The sequence below is a fragment of the Heloderma suspectum genome, chromosome 7 (assembly GCF_057233095.1).
Source record: "Heloderma suspectum isolate Gila_16-S chromosome 7, 16-S_ref, whole genome shotgun sequence".
NCBI lineage: Eukaryota > Metazoa > Chordata > Lepidosauria > Squamata > Helodermatidae > Heloderma > Heloderma suspectum.
In genome coordinates, this window is record NC_139464.1 from 32,829,290 (window position 1) to 32,843,960 (window position 14,671).

The 14,671-nt window shown below is 42.9% G+C and overlaps 1 protein-coding gene across 1 annotated transcript in view; it reads right to left on the minus strand.

Moving 5' to 3' along the window:
• The window catches only part of KIAA1549 (KIAA1549 ortholog), a 147,424-nt gene that overhangs the window by 17,536 nt on the left and 115,217 nt on the right, over nucleotides 1-14,671 (minus strand). The window contains exons 11-12 of the mRNA XM_084811727.1: nucleotides 5,415-5,617; nucleotides 2,930-3,054 (exon numbers count right to left, since the gene is read on the minus strand). Of these exons, the coding sequence (XP_084667853.1) occupies nucleotides 2,930-3,054; nucleotides 5,415-5,617 (328 nt within the window). The remainder of the gene's footprint in view (nucleotides 1-2,929; nucleotides 3,055-5,414; nucleotides 5,618-14,671) is intronic.

The window sequence follows — 14,671 nt, forward strand, 5'->3', positions numbered from 1 at the left end:
ACCATCAATAAGCTGCTGGCCTTAGTAAGCGGGTCCTGGGCTTGCAGTTAGTACTGCAATGCTTTCAACACCTCCCTATGTGTATGTGTGTGTGCATGTATCTCACAGCTACAGGTGCAAGAGTGGGATGCTGAGGACAGGAAGAAGAGCAGTGAGAGCAGGAAGCTTACACTAAACGCAGCAGCAAAGACAAACAGTGGGCTGCACACATATACTGCACATAGTACAGGTGAATTACTTCCTAGGTCTATCCACTACAGCCAGAATGGCTCCTAAAGCCAAAAATAGTCTCATTATGCTTTCCTAGGGTTACAAGGTTTTCCTTGTAAAAGCTTATGTCATTGTTCTGGATGAATACACATTTAATCTTGGACAAGGTTTAGAGGATGATGAGATTCAGAAACATTAGTAAAAGTATGAGGTGGGCAAGAACAGTACCCCTGCCTAGATCCAATATGAAGCTATGGCCTCGTTCAGATGTAACACTGAACTATGGTTTAGTGTTACATGAACGAACCTTGGGTTCATACATTCTCCCTTCACCCTCTGGCACAGCTGAGCAGGGAAAACTGCAAGTTCCCACTTCGTTTTTTAACTAACCAGAATTTAGTATTATGTCCGAAACGCAGATAAATCATGGTTAGTTTTAACTGGTTTACTGTAACAAGCCAACTCATACTGTGGTTTATGAAGCTGGCTTGTTTCAATAAATGATAGTTCAGATTTACTACAGTTTAGGGTTTGGAGGTAATGCAAACTACAATTAATTGAAAAAGGAAGCTAAAACTTCCGATTTCCTTTTCATAGCTACATTAGATGGGAAGGGGGGAGTACTCAAGGTCAAAGCTCGTTCACATAATGGTAACTTATGGTTTAGTATTACAGCCTGTAGGTACAACTGTTATATGATTGACTGAAATGAATGAGGAGGAGAAGATTATTCCCTAAAAATAAATAGGGTTTTTAGTAACAACAACAAAACCAGATGCATTATCAGAAACACAAAATTAAAGTATTGTCCTCCATCAAAAAGGGAATATTGGATGAAGAATTTGGGAATCAGGTCCTGATATATGCACCTGCTTTATAAATAGTCAGACCAGAGATCTGTCTAGCCTAGCATTATGCACAGCTCTGCAGCATCACAGAAACCATTCCAAGCTCTGCTACCTGGAATCTTCTAAGGAGCAATGCTATGAGCTTTTTAAGGGGCAATCCCTGATGCCAGGGATCACTACTGAGGCTTCACACATGCAACTCACTGCATCTCAGATGCACAGCCCATTTGAAGATCAAATGAGGGGTTTGCCTAGGGTACTGGAACTGCAAAGGAAGGGATGCACTGAACAGCCAGCTGCTTGAGGGTTAGCCACATGTATAACAATCCATAACATGTCCAAACCATTTTTTTTTTAAGCAGCAAAGCCTTTTTGAGAAAAAGGCAACCACACATTTGAAATCCTGTACAGGCTGAGAGGAGCAATTTGGAGGGGTGAATTGGAGTGGGGAAAGAACAAGCAAGGAAAGAGCTTAGGGTTTCCACCTGCTCCTGCTACTTCTCCACTCTACATTCCTCCTCTCCCAAAGCAGCCTTGCTGATTAATAGTGGGGCAGCGTTATATATGTTAATGTGTAACAAGTAGGAGGAAAGGCCATGACTCAGTACATGCACATGCTTTGCATGCAGAAACTTCCAGGTTCAACCCCTGGAATCTCCAGGTTACAAATGGTCAGGTTGTAGCAGGTGAGGGGAAAGACCTCTGCAGGAGATCCTGGAGGGTTGCTGCCAGCAGATAATCCTGGGTTTGATAGGCCGATGGCCTGGCTCAGTATGTGGCAGATTTATATGCTCTTTAATGGCATACGGACACCTGCCACTGCATGGTTCCTATTGGCTATAATGTGGGAAAGCATCCAAAAAGCAACCTTAGATCTTGGACACTGAAAACCACTCTACTCTGCCAACATTTACAGTTACATCTCCCTGATCCAATGCTTTAGAGTTCCTGCAAGCCAGCTGCACATTATTTTGGAAACTTACCCACTCTGTTTACTCCTGGCAGCATCCAGAGAAAAGATAAAACAAGGCATTATAGTTCAGCTAACTGTGACAAAAGGAGAGCCAGATGCTACTGAAAATAACTCTGGGATATCAATTCCTAAATTTTAACAGGAAGGCGCTGATTTAAATATTCCAAAAAAGGCACATGGCATAGGCCTTTTGCAAATGTGCCACCACTGCAGAATGAATGTGGAGGATTGCACACTTCCATGCTGGAAGCCTTCATACTGGCATAGAGAGAATTTTTGATGTAGGGATGCTGTTAAAGGCGAGATCTCCCACCTGCATTCTGGGGGAATGTATCACCTGTTTTTTTTCTGAAGGTCCAAATCAGATCTAACTGACTGCAGTTCTGGGATGGAATTTCACATAATTATACAGACATCTCAATTTTAACATCACATTGTTCCATTGACTCTCATAACCAAATACAGTGCTTCTTGGTGCCCATTCAGTAGGAACATTACCAAGGAACAGAAATGGCTCTGGTTTAATAAAAGGCGACTGCAGTGTTTGGTGAATTGCTGCTCAAATCTCTGTACAAGGTCTTTGAATCCAAAGTTTCCTATTACCATCTGCTGTTACAGCAAGTTGTAGCTGTAAACCTGAACAGGAGAAATTATGGAGGAAACCAAATGCAGATTATATATTTATCGCATGCAAGTATCGCACAGATTTGTGTAAATACAACTCATGCAAGAAATGGCACTTTCAAAGCAAGGGCACATAAATGTATTTCAAGCTGTGCCTAGCTGAAATTATCCAGTAGTTTCCCTATTCCTGGCACACCTGTGTGATTCATGAGTAGATACAGGTATAAATTCTTTTCACTTTATGAAAACTGTAGCATAAGAGAGTGCAACATACCAGACTTATTGAATCTGTGGGGTTTGACCTCATTGACAGCTGTCTGTGGTCTTGCCATTTCTTCTCCTGTTTCTCGACCGCTTGACTGTTCACTTGCTGTGGAGTCAGCATCGGAGGGGGAAACTCTGTAAGTACCAAACCCCCAGACCAAATTTAAAAATAAAGTATGGTATATTATTATTGTTGTAGTTTTTATTATTATTATTTTAGTATATTTATGTTTCACCTTTCTTCCAATATGAAACTCAAGGTGGCATACGCAGGGCTCCCAAGCGGCTTCTTTTCCAGGTGCTGACGAGACTTGGACTTGCTTAGTTCAAGCTGGGTTACTGCAACATATGCCTTCAGAACATGCCCCAGGACATTTATAGAGATGTGCAAAAAGGTATGTCAAATACCAATGGATTACAACATACACATCTTTTCCCTTTGAACAGATCTTTGCAGCTTCTTTCCTCTACCTTCCATTGCATTCAATAACATGCAATAGTTCACCAAATGACTGCCAATAGGTTCAGGTCAGTCAAAAGGAAGTATTGCTTCATATAATACATAATTAACATATGGAATTCACTGAAGCAAGATACCAGGATAAGACAAATTCAGGCATGACAACTAAATCACTGATAGATATGACAACTAAGTATTCAAGCAGCAGAAGCAGCTGAGAATACCAAAGCCAGAAGGATCTGCCCTGCCCAGTAAGGAATTTAGTACCTTTCCAACACCAGTCTAAAAGCTTTTTATTTTCCCAGGCCTTTTAATATGTGTGGTGGTTTGGTATTGTTTGAGAAATGTGAATTTTTATTTTCTGCTTTGTGTTTTTCTAAATGATTTAATGCTGTGGAGTCGTGTTCCTCTACTCTTTGTTTTTAAAGTGGTACTTTTGACTCTATACTTGTGTTTTCTTTGCTGCATTTTAAATATAACTGAGATTATTTTAACTTGTTCTTGCTTTTATCTTGAAAGCCACCCCAGTAACTTCTGTTAAAGAGCAATCCCATAGCAGCCACTAGACACTGTCTAGATGGCCATAGGATTTTTCAGTTTCTGGGAACCGAGGTCATCCTACCTTGGTTCTCAGAAACTGTGTTCCGCACCCCCTCCCCCTTGTAGCTGGCATGGCTCTTTCCATGCTGCTGCCGTCTCCATGTTCATAAACGGAGCGCGGAGGGGATGTAAACAGGGCGTTCTTGTGGGCAGGGAGGGGAGCAGACCACTGAAGCTGTTTTAGACAGCTTCCTATCTGGTCTCCAGACCCCTTCCCTGCCCCACTCCAAAAATGTGCATCCAGCCCCAAATGCAGGGTAGGCGAGGCACGGAGGAGAGGATCTCCTCTGCCTTCTGGCCACCCTGCATCGGATAGTTGGTAGCCTCCGATTTCAGAGGCTACCGACTATCTCAATAGGATTGTTCCCTGCTACAGTTATGCTATAAACAAATAAAATGGAACCTCTACATTCAGAAGCACTGTAGCTCTGATTACCAGATGTTAGGTACACTGTAGCTCCCCCCTTTCACGCATTCCTCACACAAAGACTGGTGTGCTTCCCACCCCGCTGACATCCTCAAGTTAAGTGTTGGCATCCCTCTGCAGACATCCACAGTCAATGCATGGACACTGGGGCTAGGGCTGATGCAGCATGTGATATCTGGGGTGGGGTGGGGCCAGAAAGCATGGCAGTGCTTCCCTCTACATGAGTGAAGAGGGCTATAGTATTGTGGCTATTCTTATGCTCCCTAAAAATAATGCAAGAAGCATTTGGAGTTGAGATATGTATATAACTCAGGCCTGGGGGCCACATCCAACCCTCACAGGGTTCTAATATGGGCCTCTGGGGTTACCCACAAGGCCACGCCCCTTTACTTTGGCCCCACCTCCTGCTTTTCTGCAGTTTTTTCCCTATTCTAAAAGGTTGAAATGCCTCTCCTAAGATTTAGTTCCTGGCAGTAAGAGCTTTAAGCTACAATAAGCTAGAATGTTTTTGTATTTTGGACCCCACGCATTTGTTTTTGGTCCTTCCCACTACTGTAGTGCAGCCCCTGAGAGCTTCTCCATAATTGAATTTGGCCCTTGGGCTGAAAGAGGTTCCCCACCTCTGATATAAGGGGTAAGCCAGTTAGGGAAGAAGAAAGATAAAATGAAAGGATATGTTAAAATGTAGCTAGGCATTATCTTCCCTCAGTTTAGCCATCATGTTGTGCAGTGCTGAACCATCAGAAAGTTCAGCTACATGATTAAATCATATTAACACCTCATATCCTCGCTCAACCCACACTTCTAAACTGAAAAATCTCCACAATTAAGAAGCCCAACAAAAGAATATAAAAAAGAACTAGACACAAATCCTTGTGAATTAATGTAAAAGGCAAGTCCCTGAGCAAAGGCTATTCAAGCTGAGAAAAACCCTTATAGAGCAAAATAATCCTCCGTAACTAATTAACTTTAATCTGTGCCAAGCAATTTCTCATCATCTGAACTGACCTCCCTCTGTGTCGGACATTCTTGGATGGCTTTGAAGAGATCTTGCTCTTGGGGCTTGGCAGGTCACCATTTTCAGAGGGGGTGGTGTCCTTAATTGGTCCCGGGAGAGGAGTTGGCTCATGTATGATCAGGATGTCATCTTTGTTGTGCTGGCCTAAATGCTGCTTTGCAAAATCAAAGCCCTTCACACTGGGGGCTTGTAGCTACAGCGTAAAAAAAAAAAAAGAAAAGAAAAGGAAGACAAAGCAATCATGAGCTGACATGATAAGTATGCAAGCTAAAATCTGGCTGATGAATCCAAATAGTTGCAGGATGACACAACAACATGAAAACAGAAGAGAGATGCATGAACTACTGGAAAAAGTGAAAAATGTTCCACAACGATCTGGTAAGATAACAAGAAGAGTTTTTGACAGGTCAGTGGTTACATGCAATCTTGATTTTTGTTGCACACAGTTAACCATTTGCCATGATTGCTGTCCAAAATTAGTGGGCACTTCCAGACACAGGGCTCCTACCGATCAGAAGGAATTGTGTAGCTATTCAGTCTTTTTCTCCTTAACAGATTTTCTTCCATGGGGGAGAAAAAACCAGAAGTGGCGGGAAAACACAAAGACAATGACATTTGGACACCCCATAAAATTCTGTGAATGAGACAGGGTGACGGCATGATAAAAGGCTCATCTGGAAGCACCCCGAATGTCTTTAAGGAGGTACTGAATTGTGCAGAACAATTCATAGAAGTTGCAGTCCAACACATCTGGAGGGTCCTAAGATGGGGAAGGCTGGTCTAGAGACATATTGCAGGAAAAACAGCTGGAGCAGATGTTCCCTAAAAGGAAAACTTCAGGGGAAGATGAAGTCAGACTAGGTGCCACAGAGATGCCTAGAGGCTAAAGGTGCCACAGAGATGCCCATTAAGCACAACTGCCCACTCCCTGAATTTGGAACCTGTGGTTGGGGTACTGTTTACATCCTGACCCTTCAAGTTTGACCCTTCTGTAAAGACAAGGGCAACTTTTGCTCCTAAAGCAGAACTGAGATTCCCAGATATAATCATGCACACAAATGTACAGCATGCTAAAGTAAAATGTTCTGTTTGTTATGTTCATGAGAAATAGCACACACTCTTTACTTTACAGTCAAACAACGTCAAACACATTCACCTATACATATAGAATTGCTGCTATTGAACAAGTTGGTACCAGCAAACTAATGCTATTGTACAACTGGTTGGAAAAGGCGCCACTATCAAATCTGAACCAGCAGATGGAGATAAAAAGCTTTAAAGAGAAAGACACTTTCTGTGTACTTGACTGTGTATTACATATAGACAGTTAATACCATCATGCTTTCAGATCAACAGTACAGACAGAAGTGGGACTGGCATCAAAATGGTGCAGCATTTATGGCTGGTTGGTTGGAACCCTGAACAGGAGCACTCCTGTTGACACAGCCGTCCCCAACCTGGTGCTTTCGAGATGTCTTGGGCTTCAACTTGCATAAGCCCTAGCCAGCATAGCTAATGTTCAGGAATTCTGGGAATTGTAGTCCAAAACATCTGGAGAGCACCAGATTGGGGAAGATTGTCTGTAAGGCCCCAGGCCTGAACCAAGCTATTAGTAGTTTTAGAGGTGCTTAGATGCAGTTGGCAGGCTGTTTTCCCTAACAGGCCTCTTGATTTACCAGGAAGAGTCAAAGGGCGGATAGTAGCAGTCCCAGGCACATTCCATACTAATGAGCCTGAGAGAGCCCTATTAAGATCTGCCTGGGAAGTGAAGGTTGTTTGTCTTAAAGCTGCAGGTGGCTGTGCTGGGAACCAAGCACAGCTAGTTTAAGCTGGGAATGAACGCTAGGGGGCGCTTGCTGGTGTCATGCTGCCTCATTGCTAACATGTATGCTAGAAACCCCATGTTACCCCATGGCTCTGCATTCAGAGAAGCTGTCTGACCCAACCATTGGGTACGCCTGTGTGCTGTAAGTTACTCAGTAAAGTATCTCCTTGTAAGTAAACCTGGATCTGATTTATCACTATCTTGGCACCTCTAACCTAAGAGTTCAAAGCCCACGGCCAGGGCAATACACTGCCTTAACAGAAGTGCTCCTGTTCAGGGTTCCAACCAACCAGCCATAAATTCCTCCAGGATACTATAATTGAGGGATGGGGAACCTCCAGCCGGCAGGCCCATTTTAGCCTACTAGGCTGGCCCATCTGGTCCGCAGGGCCTCAGATGAGTCACCACCCCCTGAAGGCTAGTGGGGAGAGAGATCTCTGCCATTATCTCCAATCAGTGATGGGAGATAACAACCAGGATTCCCCAGCTTTGCCTGCCCCATGTCCTCCCCAATGGGGGAAGGAGCAGGGTAGCTGAAGCCACTTTGACTGAGCTGCTGGCTAGAGGAGTGCTCCTCCAGCCAGTGCCTAGCTTGGGGACCAGGTTTCACTCTGTGTAGGCTTTGCTCAGTTGGGAAAGCCTGTGTGCAGTGAAGCCAGGACCCCGACTGGTGATGGCTGGAGAAGCTCCAGCCAGCACTTTGCCCAAGGATTAGATGACCTCAGGGGGCCTGGTCCTGCCCCCTGATGTCATCTAGCCCACAGAGGGATCAGAAACAGTTCTCCACCCCTGCTCTAAACTCTTTGGGGCTCAAGAAAACCAGTTCACTCTTCCACTCTCTGCCCAGTTTTCTAGTTTTCTTTTCCAACTGATACTGAGAGCACTGAGTGTACTCAGTGCTTGTTGGGGCGGGGGCTCTTAGTTTGGTTTTTTTCATTTCTGCATACCTTGAAATTACTCCAAGCATGCTGGTAACTCTCTGCTGTTTTTCAGTGGCCCTGTTTTAACTCCAATCCTATTGGAACGAGGAACGGAATTTGCTATTAGGAGTCATTAGTTCCAATTTTCCTTTTCCCACTCATTCAATTCAAATAACTTTCCAAATGTGCTTTTCCAATTTTTCATCCACAATTTCCTGATTTGATTTAGCAAACTTTTTCATTTGGTCAGTTTTGATAATTAAATCATTTTCTCTGTCATGCTCATCCTATTTATGGCTAAAATTAACCTACATAGTAAAATTGTTAGTATATTGGAGGAAGCCCAGGGTGGGTTCAAATCACCACTCAATCACAAAACTTACTGAGTTACCTTGGGCCAATCATCATCTCTCACTAAGTCCCCCACAAGGTTGCTGTGAAAATAACGAGGGTGGAACCCTAACTGTTTAGAGAAAGGGCAGAGTAAATATGTGATAAATAAAATAATATTCTGACCATGGCACCCTGACAACTTCTGAATTTCACCATTGTTTTCAAATGCATTTGTTGTTTTCAAGATTGATCACAGATTCTGCCTGCTTCTAAATTCCCTTCACACTTTGATCCATCTTCAAGCTTAATTTTTCTCTTCTTTATCTATTGGTTTTACTCTTCACGGGCAATTTCTTCTGCACCACCTTCCATGAATTCTGAAGTGTCACTTTCTCTGTGTGGAATGGAAGCACTCAGGAGGAAAATGTAAAAAAAAAAAGCTTAGACTTATCTCGATATGACAGCAATCTGGGAACCTACAAACTTTGCCAACACGGTCAGGGAAAACACAAGTACTGTTAGATCATCCTGTGTGCAACGAAGGGGCAGTTTAAACACAATCTGTATGCTCCAGAGTAGCTGCTCCCGCATACGCTTCTTTACTGTGGATGATGTTAGCACCTGGATGTGTGGAGACAGGGCCAGGTAGCATACCCAATGGCCAGGGCATGGCCAGGAGCGCAGCCCAATTCCCAGTAATCACATGATGCCCCCTTCACAAGAGCAGCGTGTGAAGAGGGCTTTGGGCTAAATCTTTTTCTGGGATTGTACCACTTGATAGCACAGGTGGGGCATTACATGTTTGAGAAGTGCAGCCAAAATGATCAAGAGGCTGGAGAAACTCCCTATGAGGAAAGGTTGCAACATCTGGGACTGTACAGCTTAGAAAAAAGGTGAGTAAGGAGAGACATGATAGAGGGGTACAAAATTATGGATGGTGTGGAGAGGGAAATGTTTTTCTCCCTGTCTCATAATATTAGAACCCAGGATCATCCCATGAAGCTGACTGGAGGGAGATTCAGGACAGATAAAAGGAAAGACTTCTTCACACAGTGCATAGTTAAACTATGGAATTCGCTACCACAGGCTGTAGTGATGGCCATCAATTTGGATGGCATCAAAAGGGGGTTAGACAAATCCCTGCAGGAGAAGGCTATAGATGGCTACTAGTCCTGATGACTATATGCTACCTCCAGTATCAGAGGCGGTACGCCTATGTACACCAGTTGCTGGGAACACGACTAGGAAGGTGCTGTTCCAGTCATGTTTTTGTGGGTTCCCCACAGGCAACTGGTTAGCCACTGAGTAAATGGAATGCTGGACTAGATGGATCTTAGTGTGATCCATCATAGCTCTTATATAACCAGACATAGATCCTGTCTGGTTGCATACTGATGGAAAATTATGTTGCCAAATGTGGGTTTTGGTCTGATCCAGCATGGTCTGATTCAGCATGGCTCTTATGTTCTAATGCTCCCCCATGAACACCTCCCTGCATGTAGAAAACTAGCACTTTTTAAGAGAAGGGTTCAACCTAGTCATCTCATTCAGATGCCATTTTTTGTTTACATGTAGCTGGGTGGGGAACCTTAGGCCCATGGGCCAAATCCAGCCCTCCTAGGGTCCCAATCTGGCCCCCTGGAGTTCCCAAGATGGCCATGCCCCTTTCCTTGGCCACACCACCTTTCTCCTGACTACGGATCATTTCATGGTTTTTCAGCATTTGCATGTCTCCCCACCATATTCTATTAAGGTTGAAATGACTCTCCTAAGGCTTAGTTACTGACAGCAAGGGATTTAAGCTACAATGGGCTGGTATTTTTGGTGTTTTGGCCCCACCCTTTTTGCCTTTGGCCTTGACGTTTTTGGCCCCACTTACCAGTGAAATGCGCCCCCCAAGAGCTTCTTGGAAATTGAATTCAGCCCTCAGGGTTGAATTCCATATCCTATCAATATCCACATGCAGAATCCTGTGTTGTTCTATTTAGAGAAACTGATTGGAAACTGCCGAAGCACAATGCTTAATGAGTAAGGGCCTATATTTGATCCCAGGAATAATAATATTTCAGCTCTGGCAGCTAATCTCTGAGCAGCTCTGGAGACCCTGTAAAAATGTCTTGGTGAATTATGACCCGGCAAAAATGCTAGTGTACACAATTCTGGAAAACTGGTGGTGGTGGGAAATAGGAAACACTAAAAGGTGTTTCGTTTTGTTGTTTTTTTAAAGAGAGAGATGCTCTGAGCCTTTTACAAAATCTGTAGGAAATTAAAAGCCAATAGGGAAAGCACTTGTACAGAAATGAGTTCAGCTTAGGGCCAGCGGAAAGTCAGTAACTGACTTTATACCCCAGTCTGATCTTCAAAGTGTAATAACAGATACATGATGCTATTCTTCAAGGCAACAGACAGAACGATAAAGAATTAATAAATAACAGAAAGGCTGTGTCCTTGCATTCCTTGGTGCACCTGCAAAGGAATATCTTTGCTAACAAGACCAATATGGGTCCTTGGTCAAGATAAAAAAAATAGCATTTACAGTGCAATCCTTGCAAGTTTGTTCTAACGTAGATCCCACTATGTCCAGCTGGTATACTCCCAAGTAAATGTTCATAAGATCACAGCCTTATGTATTTACACAGTGTACAGTTTTTGTACAGTGTGTACAGTGTATTTATACACACTTTAAAAACCAAAATCATACAACTCACACATCATTTACATTGACATAACAGATGGCATGTTATGGGATTTCAAAGGACATGCTGCACTTATTTTTGAATTGTCTGTTGTTAAAAAGTTGAGTGAGCCTTTGAAAGCAAATGTCTGTTCCTTACTTACTTACTTGTACCCAACTCTTTAGCATTCTAATCACAGTTTCAACTCTATTCTTGCAAACATGAGAGCTAGAAAAAAGGCAAGATTCTAACAAGTACCCTGAAGGCTGATGGGTTGATCAGCCCTGATCCAAAGACACATTTGCATTTCAGCAGAACATATGTGACAGTTCTCAAACATGACTGATTTGGGATGAAGCTCCTCCAAGTAAGAAAATCACAGTATTTCCTTTGAAAGATAAGAAATTATGTATTTGTGCAGGTGCGCACACGCGCGCACACACACACACACACACACACACCCCTACTGCCATTTAAGAAGACCTACCTAGTTAAATAAAAGTCAAACCTTCAGGGTGAAGATGGGAGAAACTAGAACTTTACAAATGTCAGCATTGAATTCTTCTTACTTCTCAAGGAAATGAAACTCTTCCCCAATGTGACAATACAGGTCACATCAAGGGGAGGCTCTTGAAAGACGGTGACTTGTAGAGCAGGTCATTAAGATTTTACGTGCCTTTTATGTAACTCTTCTGCTAAAAAGCCTGCTCTGCCTCAGAGAGACCGATCAGTGATGAAGCCCCTGGAGCAGTAAGGACTGAGACTCATCCCTGTTGCAATACATCCAGGTCAGACAGTCACAGCTAGTTTTTATTATGCTGTCTTGTCTGCCTACAAATAGATTTCAAATCATTTTGATTCATTTCCCCCACCCTGAACCAAATTTAAACTGCACCTTTCCATGTGCCATGAAAGCAATGAAATACCCTTTTAATTAATTTCTGTAAGGCCTCTCTTTGGAAACTGCAATGGTCCTTGTAAAACAATTGCCACCTAATTGTCCTGCCCAGTCTTCTCAACAGGCCATTCAAGTTGCTGCAGTGAATTTATGAAGGGAAGAAGGAAAAACCCCTGTACAGTAGCTTGAGTTTCTTTATCCTGTTACTCAAATACATTGATAGGAAACAGGGATAGACTTACAGAGGCAGGAGTATCCGCGACAGATTTCCCCCCACACCATCAAATACTTAGGATGGAAGATGTGTACGTCAAGTACAAGAAACAGGTGTGTACAAGCTGTTCTGCTAGAGTCTCATGACAATGAACTATCTAATGCATGGCAGAAGGAAGCTGGATGGCATAGCAGTAAACCAATGCTTTTTGAGGCACAGCAGTCTGGTGGTGCATCGTTCCAAAGCATTCACAGGGACTGTGATCAGTCCACGTGCTGGGGAGCCTGGCACAGGGACTAATACCCTGCTCTCCTGCTGTTTGCCTTGGCCCTAGGAGGCTTCAAGGCACAAACCATGGAAAGCTGGTGATTAATCATGTTCAGAGGCAGGGCATGTGCGAGGTCCCATATGAGTTATCTGTGGTCTGACAATGCATTGGTTGCCAGTGACACACAGAATTACTCCCTGATGAACATAACCAGCAAACCTAGAAATAATGGACACTGCCTTAGGGGTTGCCCATGTCTTCCTTTTTCTTCTTGCTGCCTTAAAAGGCTGCAGAGGAAGAGACAAAGAAGAGCTATACAAACCGCCTTCACTGTACTGCATTGTATTTTGGGAGTCCCAACACAGAGATCGACTATGTCCTCTTCTTGTCTTATATCTAAATGCCTTGTAAGGCCAAGGCAAGCTGAGGGAGCAAGGACCATGCTTTTCAGCATTCCAAATCAAAGGCAAGTGATGCCATCTCAGGTCCAAGACAAGTGATGGCAATGAAAGGCAGGGGAGCACAACAGCCCTCAATCTTTACTGGCTATCCAAAGGTAGTTGTTGAATAATTTGAGTCCTCCTGGATTAAGCCAAGCAATAGAAAACTCATTTCAGGAAGTAACCTTTTATTTAATGTGAATGCTACAGGACAGATAATATGTTCCTAATTATCCTTTTTTTAATTTATGAGAGCCAGCTGTGTCTCTCTTAAAGGTGCTTCACTTACCATGTAATACTGCACATTCTATAGCTCACTAAGTCTAAACCAGAAGAAAACTCTACAAGTTTATCTAAATGCAATCAAAATGGAGAACTTTTATGGGCTCACGGAAGGAACGAAGAAAAGAATATACAGCATTCTACACCAGGAAAGAGTAAAAAGCATTCTACAGAAAAATGAAAAATGAACAAAGCTGATTCAACTGTTTCTGGTCCATTTACAAATGAGAAAGATCTTTGATGCATAAAAAGCCTTTAGAAGCTAGTGAACTTAAGCCTAAAATAGCAAACTATTCTAGTGGGATCCAATTCTCATTGACCTGTGATGGCAGAATGCTTTGGGAATCAGTCTGGAATTGACTTGGGACATTAATGATAACATAGGAGAACGGGCAAGTGAATTCTCCTTCTTACATCTGAGTATGGGAACACATACAGGAAAATGTTCAAGTCCCTGCTTCTAACATTAATTATACTTATGAAGAGAGCATATGTTTGATGTAATTTAAGCAGTATGCCTCTCAATGCCAGTTGCTGGGGAATACAAGTGGGATGGTGCTATTAAATTCATGTCCTACTTTGTGGGCTTCCCATTGGGGCATCTGGTTGGTCACTGTGGAAACAGAATGCTGGACTAGACAGGCCTTTGCTCAGATCTACCATGGCTCTTATGTTTGGGGTGGACAGAAGGTAGATCTGGATCTACTAGTAGAACTCTGGGTGACTTGAGCAGATTGGCAAGGATTTCTGACTCCCTATTGTTTAATAGTAGCAACTATAAATGACTTTCCCCACCTAAATTAGGGTGCTGAAATGAAGAAAACTTTTGTGTGATTGGACTGTGAGCTCAGTTCAGTTCTGGTACTCAAAACAAATTCTTGGGCTTAGATTTCATTAATTCTAACTGTATGTCTTTTGCATCCAGCTCTGGTTGGTAACAGGGTTCCACAAAAAACCAAAGTAAATCCTGCAAGCCCGAAGACTGCCCAGCCCTGATTTATACTGTTTTTTGCATATCATTGACTCCTGAATTTGCACTAGAAATCTCTTTTCACTGGCTTATGGGATTCAAACTAGGGTTTTAATGCAGGCAAAGCACTCAGGCTACCAGTGGGATAAGTCTGCCTCTCAAAACAAAGTTCCCTAGGTCTATTATATATAGTACAAAGGAGTTACTTAAAAAAAAAAACACGTATCCAAACCACTTCAAACAGCTAACGTTTAGGAGGGAAATTAGTATTTAGAACTTAAACCGTACTCCCATCTTCCCCAGGTGGAATTCTATCTTTAACTATTAACACAGCCAGAGTAAAACAGAGAATGCAAGAGTCAGAAGTTCATCTAAGGTTATAGCTGTTGCTGACCTTGATTTTATCATTCAGTCTCAACAAG